The 18,193-nt window shown below is 40.4% G+C and overlaps 1 protein-coding gene across 1 annotated transcript in view; it reads right to left on the reverse strand.

The window, feature by feature from the left end:
• The window catches only part of MALRD1 (MAM and LDL receptor class A domain containing 1), a 435,870-nt gene that overhangs the window by 295,178 nt on the left and 122,499 nt on the right, over positions 1-18,193 (reverse strand). The window contains 1 exon segment of the mRNA XM_075061940.1: positions 231-318. Within this exon segment, the coding sequence (XP_074918041.1) occupies positions 231-318 (88 nt within the window).

An 18,193-nucleotide genomic window follows, 5' to 3' on the forward strand; every position in this document is an offset into this window, starting at 1 on the left:
CATTGCTAGCTAACTGTTAGGGGATGGTGAAAGGTTCTGGGTAGCAGGGCTGGACAGATGGGAAAACTAGTTGGGATTTGACTGTTAGACAGGAGAGGCAAGATTTGAGCTGCTTTTCATATTACAGAACAAGTTCCTCCACTGACATTATTAACCAAAATGAATCAATTACAAGTCCCAGGGCTCTGGGTGCAAAAAGATTTATAGTTATTTTCTAACTTTGTTCTTACCATTGTAAAAGCTACAGTCTGTAAAGGACAAGTCATCTATTCCAATGTCTCCACAGAAACCATCTCCCACAGTACCTTCCACCAAGATCTAGGGAAACAATAATTATGAAACCATTTGTCAGCATATACTAGACTTTCACTTTTCATTAGATATTTAATATCAATTGATAGAAGAGCCATTTACTATGTTTCATGATTTTAAAATGAGCTTAAATTTGTTCTTGTGGAGATACTGTATTTGGTAACACTTCATGAAAGAGACTAATTATTGTCAATGCTCTCTGCTGTTCACGTTCATCACAGTGAACTATGACATTAATATGGTTGGTTATACAGTCACATTTAAATCCACTGAAACATTGTGACGTAAAATGATGGCAAGATGGTATAATAAATGACACACTATGATTAGCTCTGTTAGCAGTTGCTGTAATAACATTAATCATATTTATTTTAATAGTTATGTGAATAAGTTATATACTTTTATGAGAATCCCACTAAACTGAAAATAATTAGATACACAGAAATACTCTAGCAAACTTTAAAGAGAGGTGCATATTTCAGTAAATAGCAGATACTTGATACATTTACTTCTCATTATTGCCAAAACTTAGAACAGATTAGTATTTAGAATAATAAACAACAGGCAAGAGAATTCGCTTCTTTCCTTTTGAATGATTCAGAACTGTCAAACACTGTGATGTCACAACCAATACAGTTACGGAGACCCTGTCAGCTTCAATGTTCTTAATTTTAACTTTCCTTTAAAAATTCCTTACTTCTTATAGAGCTCCCTTAAAATGCTCTCTCTTTTTTTTAAAAATGTACAAGGCTTCCCTGTTTCCCTGTTTAATGTTTATCAAGGTTAGAGCTTGCTGAAAAATGAGAACTTTTTTATTAAAAAAGGGAGAAAAAATTCATCTCAGTTCTCCCCCCACCCCAACAAGGTTTCTAGATCACCCCCATTGTAATGATCTAACACCTGCTTGAGAATCCCCAAAACATTTTAAGTTGTCTTGCAGGGTGCAGCTGTCCCTCTGCCCAAGTTATGGTTCAATCACACAAAGATGACTCCCATGAATGACTGGGTCAATTACTAAGTAATGTAGCCCTTGCCACACTTACTGTCCTGGTTTCCTTACTTTATATAGGGAAAGCCAATAACCTGTGTATACCAAGAAAAAACATCACAGTTAATTACTGAAATAACATGCACACAGGAATGAGTTTCCACAAAGCCCATGAAATGCTGGTTAACAACTCAAATGCAAGTCTCAACACATGACATTGGAGCTCAATACCAAGTTCACACAAAGGAACTTCCAGGGAGACATACAGGAAAGAATACAATGGAAATAACAATTGTTTATTATCTGTGTTCTGTTTTGTGATGTTTTGTGTAATATCTTTATTTCTTTATTTAATAATAAAACAGTCATTATAATGTTGATGATTATTATGCCTGTTTTTAATTATGGTGTCCCCTAAGGCATGGCAAAGAATCCTGTGTGATTAAAATTGTGGGAGTCACATCCTCTAAAGGAGCAGGAATCTACCTTAAAATACTGTAAAGGCAAGGAAGAGGATAATGAAGCAGTAGTGAATGGTTAGCCATACTCTTACTACTGGAAAATATACAGATTGAGGGCTGGGGTAAATTACTTTTTTTGCTTTAAATATGCTCCTACATTCCCCTCACAAATATGAGTTTGCATATATTTGATTGATTGTGGAGTTACCATAATCCCTGAGTACAGGGCAGCATGTAGTTGCACTGTTTCAAGGCCCTGCTCCTGCTCCCATTAAAGTTAATAGCAAAATTCCCCTTGACTTCAGTGGTGCAGAATCAAACCCCAGGAGGAGACCAAGGGGCATGTAATCTCCACCAGAGTTTTACCTAGTACAGATTAGTTCCTCTATGCATTAACTCAGCTGCAGTAACCTGGGTATTGGAGGTCAAGTTCCTTCCATACCCTGGTCACTTGAACGGGAAGGAGAATAGTAGCCCATAATCTGTCACCCATTCAGGGGTTTTTGCTCACCTTTATGCCCCCGTATGAATACACGTAGGAAAATGCACAATCCTGCCCACAGTCCACATGAAAATTGCAAGGATAGTTTGCCACTAGGATATCACGTCATTGTAAATAACATTAAATCTTAAAAAGCTGTGCAAACCTTAAATAATTAAGATGCTGCTTCCACTCTGATGATGCATATGGTTGACAACTTCAAAGAAAGCTATCCAATAAAAAGAACAGGTACAAAAACAGGTAGCAATTTATTTATGGAACAATGGTCCTGTAGACAAAACAAGTACTGAGTTGCAAGATGACACTCATTTGTGTGATTTCTCACTGACTAATGCACTGCATGTTGTTCTAGTTCTTGGTGAAATTAACTAATGTATGCATGAAAGATTGTTTTAAAAAAGCATGCTTTTGAAGAGAATATTAATTAATCCAGCATAATGTGCGCCTAAAATGAAAACCTCTAATAAAAAAATCCAACCGAATTATTGCAAGAAAACAAGTCTCCTGTCCTTTCAAGGAGGAGCGTTACTTTTCCCCATAACACACATAAATCATATCCTAAATAGTCATCCCATCCTTTTATTTTCCATTTAACTTAAAATGGAGTCCATGTTACACCTCAATCAGCATTCTTTAATGCTGGCATTATAAAAAAGGCACTGTGATAGGACAAATCAGGATAGCCATTTTTAGTGAACATCACACAACAAGGTATACAAGTAACTTGCCAACACTCCAAACTCATTTATGTTCAATTTTAATCCAGTTAGTCAGTCACACGTGCAGCATTTAAATTATAACTTGACAGTGTTTCCTATTTATAGGTTAACAACTATATCCCAGACTAAAATTCAGGCCAAGGACTGGTGTTTTTATTAGCTCATCATATAGTTAATACTCCGAAAATAAAAATGAGCACTCTGAAAACAATCTTATTACTGTACTTAAATGTGCTGGTGACCTCTGTGCTGTGATTTGCTGCTATGAACCTTGGTCAGCTCAGCTGATGGCTTCTAGCCACAAATTTCCTGCACATACACCCACAAACATGACTTCCTCAAATTCTGAGCCCATCTTCACCCTGTCACCCCATACCAGACTTCACCACTGCCCCTTATCCTTGGAGGGAGAATTAGCTCCCTCATCCTACCAAAAGGACTTAATCATTTAATTAAAGGATATTAAATATCCAGATATAGGAAGTTGCAGGGGACAGTTCTTTGCATGATGACAGTGTGAAAGGACATGTACCTTTTGGGAACAATGGGAATAATCGTCCTTGTTACATCTTGTTGTGATACTGAAAGACCTAATGTACATCTTTCAGTGGACTGTATTCACAGAAAGAGAGCAGGAGTCCTGCAGATTAGCAATGTAAATATAGAAATAAGTTGGGTATTTTCTAAAAAGTGTTTTTTCTGGTGAACTTTAACTCAAGATTTTTTTTTCCCTTCTGATAATTCACTACCCTAAAGAAAAAATAAAATAAAATTTGAGTTTCTTGGGAGGCTTCTTTAGTTACTCAGTGACTAGTATCATGGGTCTAATACCTTTGTATAAAACATGATTCAAATTAATTCTTTAAAATAACGTGTTTGTTTGGGGAAGTATCTACTAGACATGTTCATTCAATTGTGCCACAGGGTCAACCACATGAGTTCAGACAAATTTCACAGTGTAGTTCTAACTCATATGTAAGGATCTGTAATCTCTTTGAAACTTTGATTTCTCTACAGGCTTTCTAAAAGAATAGCTGTTCAAAGCACTGAGGTTGTTTTAAGTACTACTCTGTATTTGCCAGTTTAAAAGCAGAAACAGGGTCAGTTTCTGATCTAGTTCTGCAATATATAGCTGGGTCTATGTGAAACCTTTATAAATGTTTACCACTTTTAAATTAATTTGCCAGCTGAAACTCTACAAACTGAATATGCTATTATAAAACAATCTGGAAGGAACTTATCTACCATGAAGCTCATTTCACATCTCACTTATTATTTGAATGAGGATAAATAGTTCTGATTTCTCCAGCTCTAAGAACTGCTCAGATCCAGCTTGGATCAAGGCTTATTTGCTGAAAGGCAGATCTAAGGATACTCTCTAAGGAAGTGGGAGCCCTAGGTTCAAGTTTTTGCTCCAGAGTTAGGAGTCAAACCTGGAACTGCTACATCCTAGGTGAATGCCCTAAGGTTATGAGGAGGGCACCACTACTATCTCCTCCTCCATTTCTATTAATCTAGCTCTTCATTTCCTTTGCTTTACTTAACATATCTGAACCAAAACATTTAGTTTCAGGTCGAACCATCTTTTCCCAACTTTTTCAATTTGCTGAAAATTCCAGAAATAATCAGTTTTTGTTTGACCTGCCAGAATGAAAAAAAAGTCACTTATTCACACGGTTCTGTATTTATGTGTGCTGTTGGATCAGCACCAGAGTGCTCAAGCCCATAACTCACAAAATATAGCTCAAGTTATAGAACTTCTTTAATGGTGTTAAATTTGCAAATGAATTTTAGTTCTGCAGTTTCTCTTTGAAGTCTGTGTTTGAAGGGTTTTTTTGTTCAAGCATGGTACTTTTAAATCTGTTACAGGATATCCAGGGAGATTGAACTGTTCTCCTACTGGCTCTTCTATGTTACCATTCCTGATGCCTGATTTGTGTCCATTTATTCTTTTACGTAGAGACTGTCCGGTTTGGCCAATGTACATGGCAGAGGGGAATTGCTGGCACATGATGGCATATATAACATAAGTAGATGGGCAGGTGAATTAGTCCCTGATCGTGTGGCTGATGTGGTTGGGTCCTCTCATGGTGTCGCTAGAGTAGATATGGGGACAGAGTAGGCAACAGGGTTTGTTACAGGGACTGGTTCCTCGGTTAGTGTTTCTGTGGCGTGGTGTGTAGTTGCTGGTGAGTATTTGCTTCGGTTGAGGGGACGTCTGTAAACAAACTAAAATTCATTTGTACATTTAACACCATTAATTTGGGCTTGAATAGGGACTGAGAGTGGCTGGTTCACTACAAAAGCAACTTTGCCTCTCCTGGAATTGACACCTCTTCATCAATTATTGGGAAAGCAGCAAAGAATCCTGTGGCACCTTATAGACTAACAGACATTTTTGAGCATGAACTTTCGTGGGTGAATACCCACTTCGTCGGATGCATGTAGTGGAAATTTCCAGGGGCAGGTATATATATGCAAGCAAGAAGCAAGCTAGAGATAACGAGGTTAGTTCAATCAGGGAGGATGAGGCCCTCTTTGCAGTTTGACGGTGTGTGGGAGTGGACTAAGTTATTGAGAGGGGACTACATCCACACTGATTGAATTGTCCTGTCAACTCTGGTTCTTCAAACTGTGAGGTAACTTCCTTCCTCTTCAATGTGTCAGTATAATAAGGCTGCATCTGTTAATTTTCACTCCATGCATCTAAGAATGAGTTTTTACCCATGCCCAAATAAATCTGTTAGTCTATAAGGGTGCACACCGGCCCCTTGTTGTTTTCTCTCACCCGATTGTATTTACACTGTCAAGAATATAAGAATAGAAGAAAGCTGTGCCTACAAAGTCAAATTTAGGAACTCTATGAAACACTCAAGGGCAACCACAACAAGGAGTCCTGTGGCAACCTAAGAGACTAATACATATTTATTTGGGCATAAGCTTTGTGGGCTAAAAACCCACTCATCATGCATGGAGTGAAAAATAGGTAAAGCGTATATATATCACACACAGAAAGATGGGAGTTGCCTTACCAGTGCGGGGTCCTGTGCTAACGAGGCCAATTCAGTTAAAGGTGGAAGTGGCCTATTCTAACAGTTGACAAGAAGGGGTGAATAAATCAAGAGAGAGAAAATTACTTTGTAGTGCTGAGTCAATACAATCAAGGTGAATGTCACCCATCCAACAGTTGATAAGAGGTGTGGTATCAGCAGAGGGAAAATTAATACGGAAAAGGAAAATGGACACAAATCAGATATCAGGAATGGCAATATCAAAAACCCTGCTAGGAGAGCACTTCAACCCTCGCTGGCCACACTACAGCAGCCTAAAGGTGGCCCACCTGCAAGCAAAGCAACTTCCGGACTCAGACTGCAAAGAGAAACGCTGAGCTTCAGTTCATTTTGCCAAATTGACACCAAAATGCGCCATCGTCAGCACCTGGAACTAAACAAAGACTGTGAATGGCTTTGCCATTACAGAACCAGTTTCCCCCCCCCCTACCCCTTGTTTCACACCCTCTACGGTAGACAAACCAGGGCCCCATCCTCCCTGATTGAACAATCTCGTTATCTTCTAGCTTGCTGCTAGCTATTATATCAACCTACCACATCCCCTGGAACAGTCACTACTCTGCGTCTGACAAAAGTGGTTATCTCACCACCACGAAACCTCAACGCTCCAAAGTGCATGTTTAGTCTATACAAGTGTGCCCACAGGATTCTCTGCTGCTTTTACAGATCCAGACTAACACGGCTACCCCTCTGATACTTACTTTTAGTAGTGACCCATCCACTCCCAGTCTTTATTCAGGCCTAATTTGATAGTGTCCCGTTTGCAAATTAATTCTAGTTCTGCAGTTTTTCGTTGAAATCTGTTTTTGAAGTTTTATTGTTGAAGAATTGCCACTTCCAAGTCTATTATTGAGTGTCCAGGGAGCTTGAAGTGCTCTCCTACTGGTTTTTGAGTTTTACAATTCTTGATGTCTGATCTGTGTCCATTTATTCTTTTGCATAGAGACCGTCCAGTTTGACCAATGTACATGGCAGAGGGACATTGCTGGCACATGATGGCATATGTCACATTGGTAGATGTGCAGCTGAACGAGCACCATTCCTGGCCAATGGGAGTTGCAGGAAGCAGGAGCCAGCATGTCCCTGTGGCCCACCATTTCCCACAGCTCCCATTGGCTGGGAACAGTCATCTGAGGAGCTGCAGGGGGCCGTGCCTGCGGATGGTCAACATCCGCAAAATGTCTCGCAGCCTGCAATCAGCTTCCCTGATGGGCCGCAGGTTGCCGACCACTGGCCTAACAACATCCCAATGGAAGAAGACAAGGGTATCATTGTAATCTGGTAGTGAGTTTTAACTGGCCTAACCAGTTGAATATACTCCAACCCACTAACTTCATAACTGCTATCTAGAAGGTGTCATGTGAACTATCAATATAAACGTAATAACATACTGATCATTAATATTATTGTCTGGTGAATGTACAGAGGATAAATTCAAAATTAGAAACACATTGGAAATTATGTTCTTAAAGTATATCTGCCAGGCAGGACTAAAGTTACCTCACCCTAGACAAAGGAATGTGGTTCTGCTATCTGTAAAGTACATTAAGAGACAATGGGAATGCAATTTACATAGAAAGTAATCAGTAGCATCAAAGTCAACAAGGGAAGGAGACAACCACTCAGCATCACAGCAGGGGAGAGGAGTTTGCAGGAACAGATCAATTGCATTTTAGCAAGCATAGCGGGTCAGGAGCAGAGAGGGGAGAAACTAGCAAGAAACTTCCTTCACCTCGCTGGAATCAGAGCACTGAAATGGAGCTGCTTAACACACAGACACTCAGGCCAGGATTAAACTCAGAAGTTAAGTCGACCCAGCTACATCACTCAGGAGTGTAAAAAATCCTCACCCCTGAGCGACATAGTTAAGCTGACCTAACCCCCAGTGTAGACAGTGCTAGGCTGATGGGAGCAGGTTTTCGGCTTAGGGGGAGCCCAAAACATAAAAAAGCCTCTCCCTTGGCTCCCCCTCTGGCCACGCCTCCTTGGATCCTCCCCTCTGGCCATGCCCCCAGACCGGACCCCCCTGCTCACCTTCCCTCCTGCACTTCCGAGCCGGCCTGGCGCCCCGCAGCTCCTCCGGCCATGCGGAAGCAGCTGCTTCCGCTGAATTCCACCAGCTACGCTACTGTCTGCCAGCAGAATGTGGATCGCCCGTACCAAAGCACAGCGCTAAGCATCATGGAGCGCCAAGCAGACTCGATACAGGCACTCGTAGCAATGCAGACAGAGCACATCTGCCTCTGACCTCCATCCCCCGCAGCTCTTGTCCCAAAACTCTTTCCCTTGTGCCCCCATGTCACTGCCAACGCACTTTCCCCAACCTCTGGATTCTTATCGCCACCAGCTGTCTCCAATACCTATAATTTCACCACCCAGCCCTGCAAATTATGACCCTTACTCACTGCACTCAACTCCCATCACCGTGCATTTTAGCCATCCTGAAGTGCAGCACTCATTGCACGGCACTCCAGACAGGAAGGCTGAGTATGATAACAGGACATACGCAAATTTCTGATTGTCTCATTCCCCACCTCACCCCCTTCCCTTGTCCCTCACAGCACAGATGTGTCATGCCCTCTCTGTTTCTGTTTCTTTTCAATAAATGAATTTTCTTTTCAATAAATGAAATTTTTGGCTTTGAAAACATTCTTTATTATTGCATTAAGTAAAAGATACCGTATCCCAGGAAAGCAACATGCCCTGCAAGTCAGTGCATCATACATAGCAAACACAGACTCCTACTAACATTGGAACCACTGCACTTCACTCCCATTCAGGGCACCAAATATTACTGGTGGCTTTCAGCATCAAATTGCTCCCTCAAGGCATCCCTAATCCTTACAGCCCCATGCTGGGCCCCTCTAATAGCTCTGGTCTCTGGCTGTTCAAATTCAGCCTCCAGGTGTTGAACTTCAAAGGTCCATGCCTGAGTGAAGCTTTCACCCTTCCCTTCACAAAAGTTATAGAGTGTACAGCTCATGGATATAACCGCGGGGATTGTGTCATTGGCCATGTCCAGCTTCCCATACAGATAGCGCCAGTGGCCCTTTAATGGCCAAAAGCATACTCCACTGTCATTCTGCACTGGCTCAGCCTGCTGTTGAACTGCTCCTTGCTGCTGTCAAGACTCCTTGTGTAGGGTTTCATAAGTCATGGCATTGAAGGGTAAGCGGGGTCTCCAAGGAACAGAGTGGGCATTTTGACTTCCCCTGTGGTGATCTTCTGGTCTGGGAAGAATGTCCTGGCTTGTAGCTTCCTGAACAGGCTTGTGTTTCATAGATTCATAGACTTACGGTCAGAAGGGACCATTATGGTCATCTTGTCTGACCTCCTGCACAATGCAGGCCACAGAATCTCACCCACCCACTCTTGTAACAAACCCCTAATCTATCTCTGAGTTATTGAAGTCCTCAAATCATGGTTTAAAGACCTCAAGGTGCAGAGAATCCTCCAGCAAGTGACCTGTGCCCATGCTGCAGAGGAAGGCGAAAAACCTCCAGGGCCTCTGCCAATCTTCCCTGGAGGAAAATTCCTTCCTGATCCCAAATATGGAGATCAGTTAAACCCTAAGCATGTGGGCAAGACTCAACCAGCCAGCACCCAGGAAAGCATTCTCTGTAGTAACTCAAATCCCACCCCATCACAGACCATTGGGCCTATTTACCTGCTAATAATCAAAGATCAATTAATTGTCAAAATTAGGCTATCCCATCATACCCTCCCCTCCATAAACTTATCAAGTTTAGTCTTGAAGCCAGATATGTTTTTTGTCCCCACTACTCCCCTTGGCACGCTATTCCAGAACTTCACTCCTCTAATGTTCTGAAAGATGCGTGCATAGTGCACCTTTCCAGACCAGCCTGTATTAATGTCAATGCGATGCTCACGGTGATCCACAAGCACCTGGAGAATCATAGAGAAATACCCCTTCCGATTAATGTACTCAGAGGCTAGGTGGGCTCGTGCCAGAATTGGAATATGTGTCCCATCTATCACCCCTCCTCAGTTAGGGAAACCCATTTGTGCAAAGCCAGCCACAATGTCACATACGTTACGCAGAGTCACGGTTCTTCTGAGCATGATGCGATTAATAGCCCTGAAAACTTGCATCAACACGATTCCAATGGTCAACTTTCCCACTCCAAACTGGTTAACCACCGATTGGTAGCTGTCTGGAGTTCCCAGCTTCCAGATTGCAATAGCTACCCACTTCTTCACTGGCAGGGCAGCTCTCAATCTTGTGTCCTTGTGCTGCAGGGTGGGGTCGAGCTCAGCACACAGTCCCATGAAAGTGGCTTTTCTCATCTGAAAGTTCTGCAGCCACTGCTCGTCATCCCAGACTTGCATGACGATGTGATCCCACCACTCAGTGCTTGTTTCCTGGGCCCAAAAGCAGCGTTCCACTGTGGTGAGCATGTCCATGAATGCCACAAGCAATCTTGTGTCATATGCATTATGTGAGTTGAGATCTTCGTCAGACTCCTCATTGTCAGTTTGAAGCTTAAGGAGTAACTCGACTGCAGTTCGTGATGTGCTGGCGAGACCCATCAGCATATTCCTCACAAGTTCAGGATTAATTCCCACAGGTCAAAAAGGAAGACAGAGAGCGTAATACAAAAAACGTTGAAAGATGATGCCAAATGTGGACAGAAGCACAGGGATTGCTGGGTGCAAAGCGATGCATCACAGGGCATTGGGACAGGACCCAGAATGCCCCGCATTCCCCAACCCCTTTCCCACAAGCCACAGCCCCAGAATGGGAAGAGGTGTTCTGTGGGATAGATGCACCGCTCCCAATGCTGCTACAAGTGCTGCAAATGTGGCCATGCCAGTGGGCTTGCAGCTGACAGTGTGAACACACGGCAGCACTTTCCCTGCTGTGGTCTCCAAGGCTGGTTTAACTCCTAATGCTCTACACCTGCAAGTGTAGCCATGACCTTAGTAACATTTCTTCAGGACCCTTGCCTCAATTAGTGTCCATATTGAACAAAGTTTTTCCCTGTCTCTAATAGCGGTTTTCCTGCTTCACCCCCTTTTCTGTACTGCTAAATCCTCTTTGCTTGAGATGACATTGCTGGAGTTTACAAAAATACTTCTGCAAAGTACTATTTTTTTTGCCATTAGAATATCCATTATTGCACCAAATGTGTTTACTAAAAGATTTCCACTCACTCACACTTCATTCAAATACACAAGTTGAACTCTCTCATTATCAAAACATTCAGTATAGTTTACACAAACAGAAGGATAAACATTCCCATAAAATCCACTTAACTATAAATTTATTTGCCATATTCAGTTAAGTGCTTCCTTTCTGAGAAAGCACTTTGGTTTAAATGAGAATAGATTCTGCAGTCCCCCACCTCCCCCTCTCTACTTATCACAAACTAAGGGGAGAAATTCTTGTGAGACCTATGTGTTAAATACAGTAGCACATCAGGGTTGGCGGTTTCTTTTTGTTTGGTTTGGTTTTTCTAATTGGGCTGTACACGTATGAATACTGAGGTTTTGCATACATAATTGCATACACACACACATATATATATATACGAATTACGTCTCAGCTGAGATAGAGAAACCCCAATTGCCCTTATATTGGGAATAACACTATGGCTTGCAGTCCCTTGATAGATGGCATATCACAGCCATAAATTATTATTATTTCTGTTTACCTAGATTATGACAAACATGAAATCAGGTGTTACTGTCTGATGACTGTTCAGTAGACTTTGCAAAATCAGCTGGTGATCTCTGTGCAGCACTTAGTGGGCATGTGTCAACGTAACAAAACCACAACCAGTTAGTATAATTCACCATCCAACAGGTCAAGAAATGAAGGAGCCTCTTAGCCACAAAGAAGCACTCCTTCTAGTTCAGGTCTGAGGTACATTGACCCAGAAACGTGAAGAAGCTAGCTTTGCCTCTGCTATATCTATTCTGTGCATAAAGAGGGCTTCCGTCTCCAGGGCTGTCAAGCCAAAGATTTTCACCTGCAAGTTGTGATAGATCAGTTGACAAAAATCTAGCAAGGAATGAAGACCCAACTCTTATTCTAGCTCACCCAAAGAATACAAATGAAGCATGTTGAAGGTAAGGGAGAGGTTGTTAATTAAAGTAATTGTAATCATCTCACTGTTACTTAGTACCCCTCACCCATACTTGTTGCAGGCATCTAGCATATATGTAGATAGTAAGCTATTTGGGGCAGGCACCATATTTTCACAGTATGTGTATATAATGCTTAACACATTAGTGCCTCTGGTCAACATAACAACAAGAAAGGAAGCAGCTAAAGCTCCATTTTCTAAGTCAAACCTTTTGTCCCCAAGACCAAGCTAATAACTCACATTTCATAACATGAGTCTACAACTAATTCTATGGGTAAAACTACTTTTAAAAAAAGGAGTGACTGACAATAAATCAGTTTAAGACTGAGCTAATAGGCTAAGTAACTGAAAACCAGTATAATGACGGTAGAACTTATCTTATTTTTAAACAAATAACAAGATGACAAATGATAAGATCTCAATAAGCACAATAAAATGGAAAAACAATTCATTTTAATCCAATATTTCAAAATGAATGAAATTGACTTTACTATCAATGTAATTTTTCATTAGGTTATTTCTAGTGCTAAAAATATGGCCAAAATTCTTCATTTTAATATTGTGCAGCAAATACACCAGAGCATTAATATGTTGCAGTTAATTAAAAATAATACTTCCCCCACCATTTGAATAGCCAAATACTAAAGTGATATTTTGCTGATCCCATCACAGATCACACCTATTATATTGTAGAGCTGGATATAACATTTGAAAAATCTTAGTATTCATTTTTCTTTTTCATCCCAAGTAGTCTAAAACACAATGCTGATAATGTTAATATTTCACTGAAATTGATCCAACTCTCCTTTTGTTTGATTCTTCAAAGAAAAACAATATCAAGTATATCCCAACAGACTCCTTTTTATGTGAAGACTTCAACATTATTTTCTCTTTAAATTGATACAATATGAAGTCTACAATTTTTTACTTTCTGTGTACCCTGCAGTAGATAAGCCACATGAAAATTGGCAGCACAGTGGTTGCAGCATATTTTGTCTGCAAAGAAAAGGGATGCTATCATATTTCTCAGTAATGTTGCCTACCAGCTGATCTAGGAGTGATGTTGACTGACTCTGAAGTCAATTTTGAGTCTTCTCCTCATCCCGATCTGGGTGCTTACCAATCTTGGGTTGTGGGATTTAAAGAGAAGGATACATGGTAGGATGCTTCAGGAGTCTACGACATAAATCCACAGGGAGAAGGAAGCTAAGGATACAATATACAGATTATTTCAGTCTTGCAGATGGCAAGACTGAGCATTTACATCACACTATATAAAATGAAATGAGACAAAATTGTATGATGGTAATTTTTGTATTACTTTAAGATTGCTCTCTCAATCATTTAGCAATTATCTTTTCTAACTCACAGAGGATGGGCAAAGTCACAGAGGATAGGCAAGATCCCAGAGGGCTATCTTTAAAAAGGGGACTATAGAGGACCTGGGGAATTATAACTTTGATACTTGGAAAATTACTGGTAAAAATTATTAAACAATCAATTTGTAAGCACCTGAGGAATAATACGGCATAAGGAATAGCCAGCATGGATTTGTCAAGAACAAATCGTGTCAAACCAACCTAATTTCCTTCTTTGACAGGATTGCTGGACTAGTGTTTGGTAGGAAGTAGTAGACATGATATATCTTGATTTTAGTAAGGCTTTTGACACAGTCCCATATGATATTCTCATAAACAAACTAAGGAAATGTGATCTAGATGAAATTACGATAGGGTGGGTGCATACTAGTTGAAAATTGTACTCGAAAGGTAGTTATTAATGATTCGCTGTGAAATTTGGAGGCCATATCTAGCAAGGTTCTATGCTATTCAATATTTTCACTACTGACTTGGATAATGCAGTGGAGAGTTTGCTTCTAAAATTTGAGGATGACACCAACCTGAGAGTGGTTGCAAGCATTTTGGAGGATGGGATTAGACTTCAAAATGACTTTGAAAAAAATGGAGAATTGGTCTGAAATCAAGATGAAATTCAATAAAGACAAGTGCTAAGTTCTACACTTAGGAAAGAAAAATAAAGTGCACAACTACAAAATGGGGAATAACTGGCTAGGTGGTAGTACTGCTGGGGTTATAGTGGGTCACAAACTGAATATGAGTCAACAATGTGATTCAGTTGTGAAAAAGGCTAATATCATTCTGGTATGTACTAATAAGAGTGTTCTACATAAGACACAGAAAGTAATTGTCTTGCTCTACATTTTACTGGTGATGCCTCAGTTGGAGTACTGTGTCCAATTCTGGGTGCAACATCTTAGCAAAAATGCGGACAAATTGGAGAGAGTCCAGAGAAGAGTAAGAAAAATGATAAAAGTTTAGAAAACTTGACCTGTGAGGAATGATTTTAAAAATGGGGCATGTTTATTCTTTAGAAAAAGAGACTAAGGGGTGGACCTAATAACAGACTTCAAATATGTGAAGGGCTGTTATACAGAGGACAGTGATCAATGTATTTATTTTCCATGTCCACTGAAGGTAGGATAAGAAATAACGGGCTTAATCTGCAACAATGGAGATTTAAATTAGATATTAGAAAAAAAACCCACTCTCACTGTAAAGTTACTTCAATTCTGAAATAGGCTTTTGAAGAAAGAATTTCTGGACAAATGCTCCACGAAACCAATCATATAACTGAAATACATCAATGATATTTTTATCCTCTGGACAGATGATTTAAACTACCGCATAGATTTCCACCACAACTTCAACAATCATCACCCATCATTTAAACTTTCTCTGGACTACTCACACACTAGCATCAACTTCCTGGACACCACAATCAGCTTTAACAATGGAATCCTACAAACAATTATATACCAGAAACCCATGGATCACCACACCTACCTTTATTGATCCAGTAAGCGCCCCACACACACCAACAAATCGTATCAACAGCCAGGCACTCAGATACTACAAAATATGCTCTGAGGAGAAAGTCTGAGATATACACCTTAACACACTCATAACCGCCTTCATCAAACAAGGACTCTCCACCAAAGAAGTAGACTGAATCATGGAATGGGCTACCCAAATACCCCAAGCGAACCTGCTTCATTACAGACACAAAACCCCTTCCAACCACACAACCCTAGTTGTCACCTACCACCCCACACTGGATCCTATATGGGGTATTATCAAACAACTGTAACCCATACTTGATGGGGACCCTATCTTGAAATAAATCTTTCCTGAACTCTGTCTTCTGGCCTTCAAACAACTCCTAACCTCTTCAAGCTCATCACCATAAACAAGCTCCCCACAGAACAGGATATACCTACTCAAAGAGGCAGCAGACCCTGCCAGAACAAGAGATACAAAATCTGTAGACTTATCTCTACTGCTACAAGGATCAACACCCCTCACAACACACCTTTCAAGATCCATGTGTCCTACATGTGCCTATCACAACATGTGCTATACCTCATCAATGCACTAAATGCCCTGATAACAACTATGTAGATGAAACCATATAATCACTACGCTTTCAAATGAAGTCTCACAAGAAAATGATAAAAGACAAAAACACCATCTCAATGGTGGGTGAACACTTTTTACACAGCAATCACTTTATATCTGACCTATCAGTCCTTATCCTCAAAGGAAACTTGCACAACACTTTCGAAAGACGAGCCTAAGAGACTCAATTCATAATTCTGACAGACACTAAAAGTCATGGACTGAACAGAGACACTGGATTTATGGCTTATTACAATAATTTATATCCCATTAACACCCCCCCCCCTTTTTTGTCCTATGGCTACAGGGATGTTAATGGGCCACTTTACCTTGAATAGTTCCTTATATTAACTACTGTGTTAACCACTTATGTTAAACTATCGGAGTAGCTTCCTTAGATCTAAGAAAGAGCTCTGTGTAGCTGCTCGAAAGTTTATCTGTATCACCACTAAAAGTTGGTCCAATAAAAGATACTACCTCACCTACCTTGTCTCAGGAAATCTGAACATATTACACTTGGGTTTTTTTATCTTATTGCAAGGAAATAATAATAAAATGTAAGTCTGTAACTGTCTCAGGTAGAGTTGGGCTGGAAACAGTTTTTCCTTCCAGGGAAAATTTATAAGAATTCAAAAAAAAAATGTTCCCATCTCAAATCAGGATGAAATGTCAAAATCTGGGAAACTTAATGAACTGGCAATCTCAACAAAATTTTGGTTCAGATCAATCTGAATCTTTCAACCCCTTTAAATTTTAAAACTTTTTTTATTTACTATAATTAACTTAAATTTCAAAAGGAAAGTTTTCATGTTTTCAAGGACTGGCTCCAACGTATAAAAAACCTTTATAAATTTGAAACAATGGACTGTAAAGATGTTGCTTATGTTTGTAACATCTGTCACAAAGAATCCCCCAAAGGCTCAGAAAGCAGAACCCTTGAGCAGTATGTTTGTATACATTGCCTACTCACAAGAATGGAGCAAACAGGCAAAGCAGAGGGACAGCACAATTGCAAATATAGGCACCTGTGTTTGCAGAATTACCCAGTGCAGTAAATCCTTGCTTAACGTTGTAGTTATGTTCCTGCTACTTTAAGTGAAATGATAAGCAAATCCAATTTCCCCATAAGAATTAATGTAAATGGGGGAAGTAGGTTCCAGGGAATTTTTTTCTCCAGACAAAAGACAGTATATACACATACAGTATAAGTTTTAAATACTTTTAAACAAACAATTTAATACGGTACTCACCAATGATGATTATGAAGCTTAGTTGAGGCAGGGGCGTAGCGGGGTCAGGGTGCAGGGCCTTGCCTTGCCCCGCTCCACCTGCCTGGCATTCCAGCTGGGAAGCAGAGTTGGGGTGCAGGGGCTTACCCTGCTCCATCCGCCCAGCATTCAGGCCAGGAAGCGGGCAAGCCCCAGACCCCGCTCCACGGCAGGAGCACAGGGCGAGTGGAATGGGGCAAGCCAAACAATCTTATGCTGGAACATTGTGCAACTTTAAACAGGTATGTTCTCTAATAGATCAGCAACCTAATAATGAAACAACGTTAACCGGGAAGACTTTAAGTGAGGAGTTAGAGTATCCTGGTGAGTTACTGAGCTGAATAGCTGAAATCTTACCTGAAATTGCAGCCCTAAGCAGGTGTTGAAGAAAATGAAATATTTCTGGATACAGAGACCAGTTTTTTTGTTATTGTTTTTTTAAAGGGGTGTTTTTATAGTAAGTGAAGTTTGAGGTGTTTAATAAACTGTCCGTGTAATAAACTACTGTTTCACAGATAATCTGTACATTTTAAGCCCAAATTTCACCATTCAATAAGTAAATTAAGAGTATAACCATGATGCACACTGTGTATTATACCAGGTAACATATATATAGAGGAAAATACCCCCTTTGGTCCCGGGCAGCCATCTGTATGCAATACTATGTCCTCAGTGAAGTTCCAGTTAAACATTGATATTTAAAGGAATGCCACTACATTCCAGTGCAGCACATAGGATAGAAATGGCATTGATAGCAGTGCATTTTCTTAGGTCACCATTTGGTGTGGAAAGCCTATCCCCAAAACAGTGTTAGTGAAGCCATACAACGCTCAGGGCATACCCTCCTACCTCCCTATATTTCACTGGAAATCCACACAGCACAGCAGGTATAGCTGCTGAGGGCATTAGCAGGATGATGATCAAGAGGTTAGGTAGGCACTAAAGGAAAGCTTCTCTTATTTCAAAAGCATCTATCCCACCATGCACCCTTTTAAGTTGGATCTATCTAGCCTATAAGAACATGAAGCAGCTGCCTGGGATACTTTGAAAAGTGGACAACCTGATTGTCATACTACTTCAAAATATTATCTTGTAGAAGATTCCCAATGACTTTAAAAAGTTATATATAACTGATCACAAATGAAATACCACTAAGGAAACTCATGCTTTTATATCCCTATAAATAGGATCTCAAACTTAACTTCCCCCTGAGTGATAAGCTGTTCTGTTATAATACTTACTAAAAGCTGCAAAGATTGTTTTAGAAAATGGTTTTCAATGCACTC

This window comes from Chelonoidis abingdonii, chromosome 2 (assembly GCF_003597395.2).
Source record: "Chelonoidis abingdonii isolate Lonesome George chromosome 2, CheloAbing_2.0, whole genome shotgun sequence".
Taxonomy (NCBI): Eukaryota; Metazoa; Chordata; order Testudines; family Testudinidae; genus Chelonoidis; species Chelonoidis abingdonii.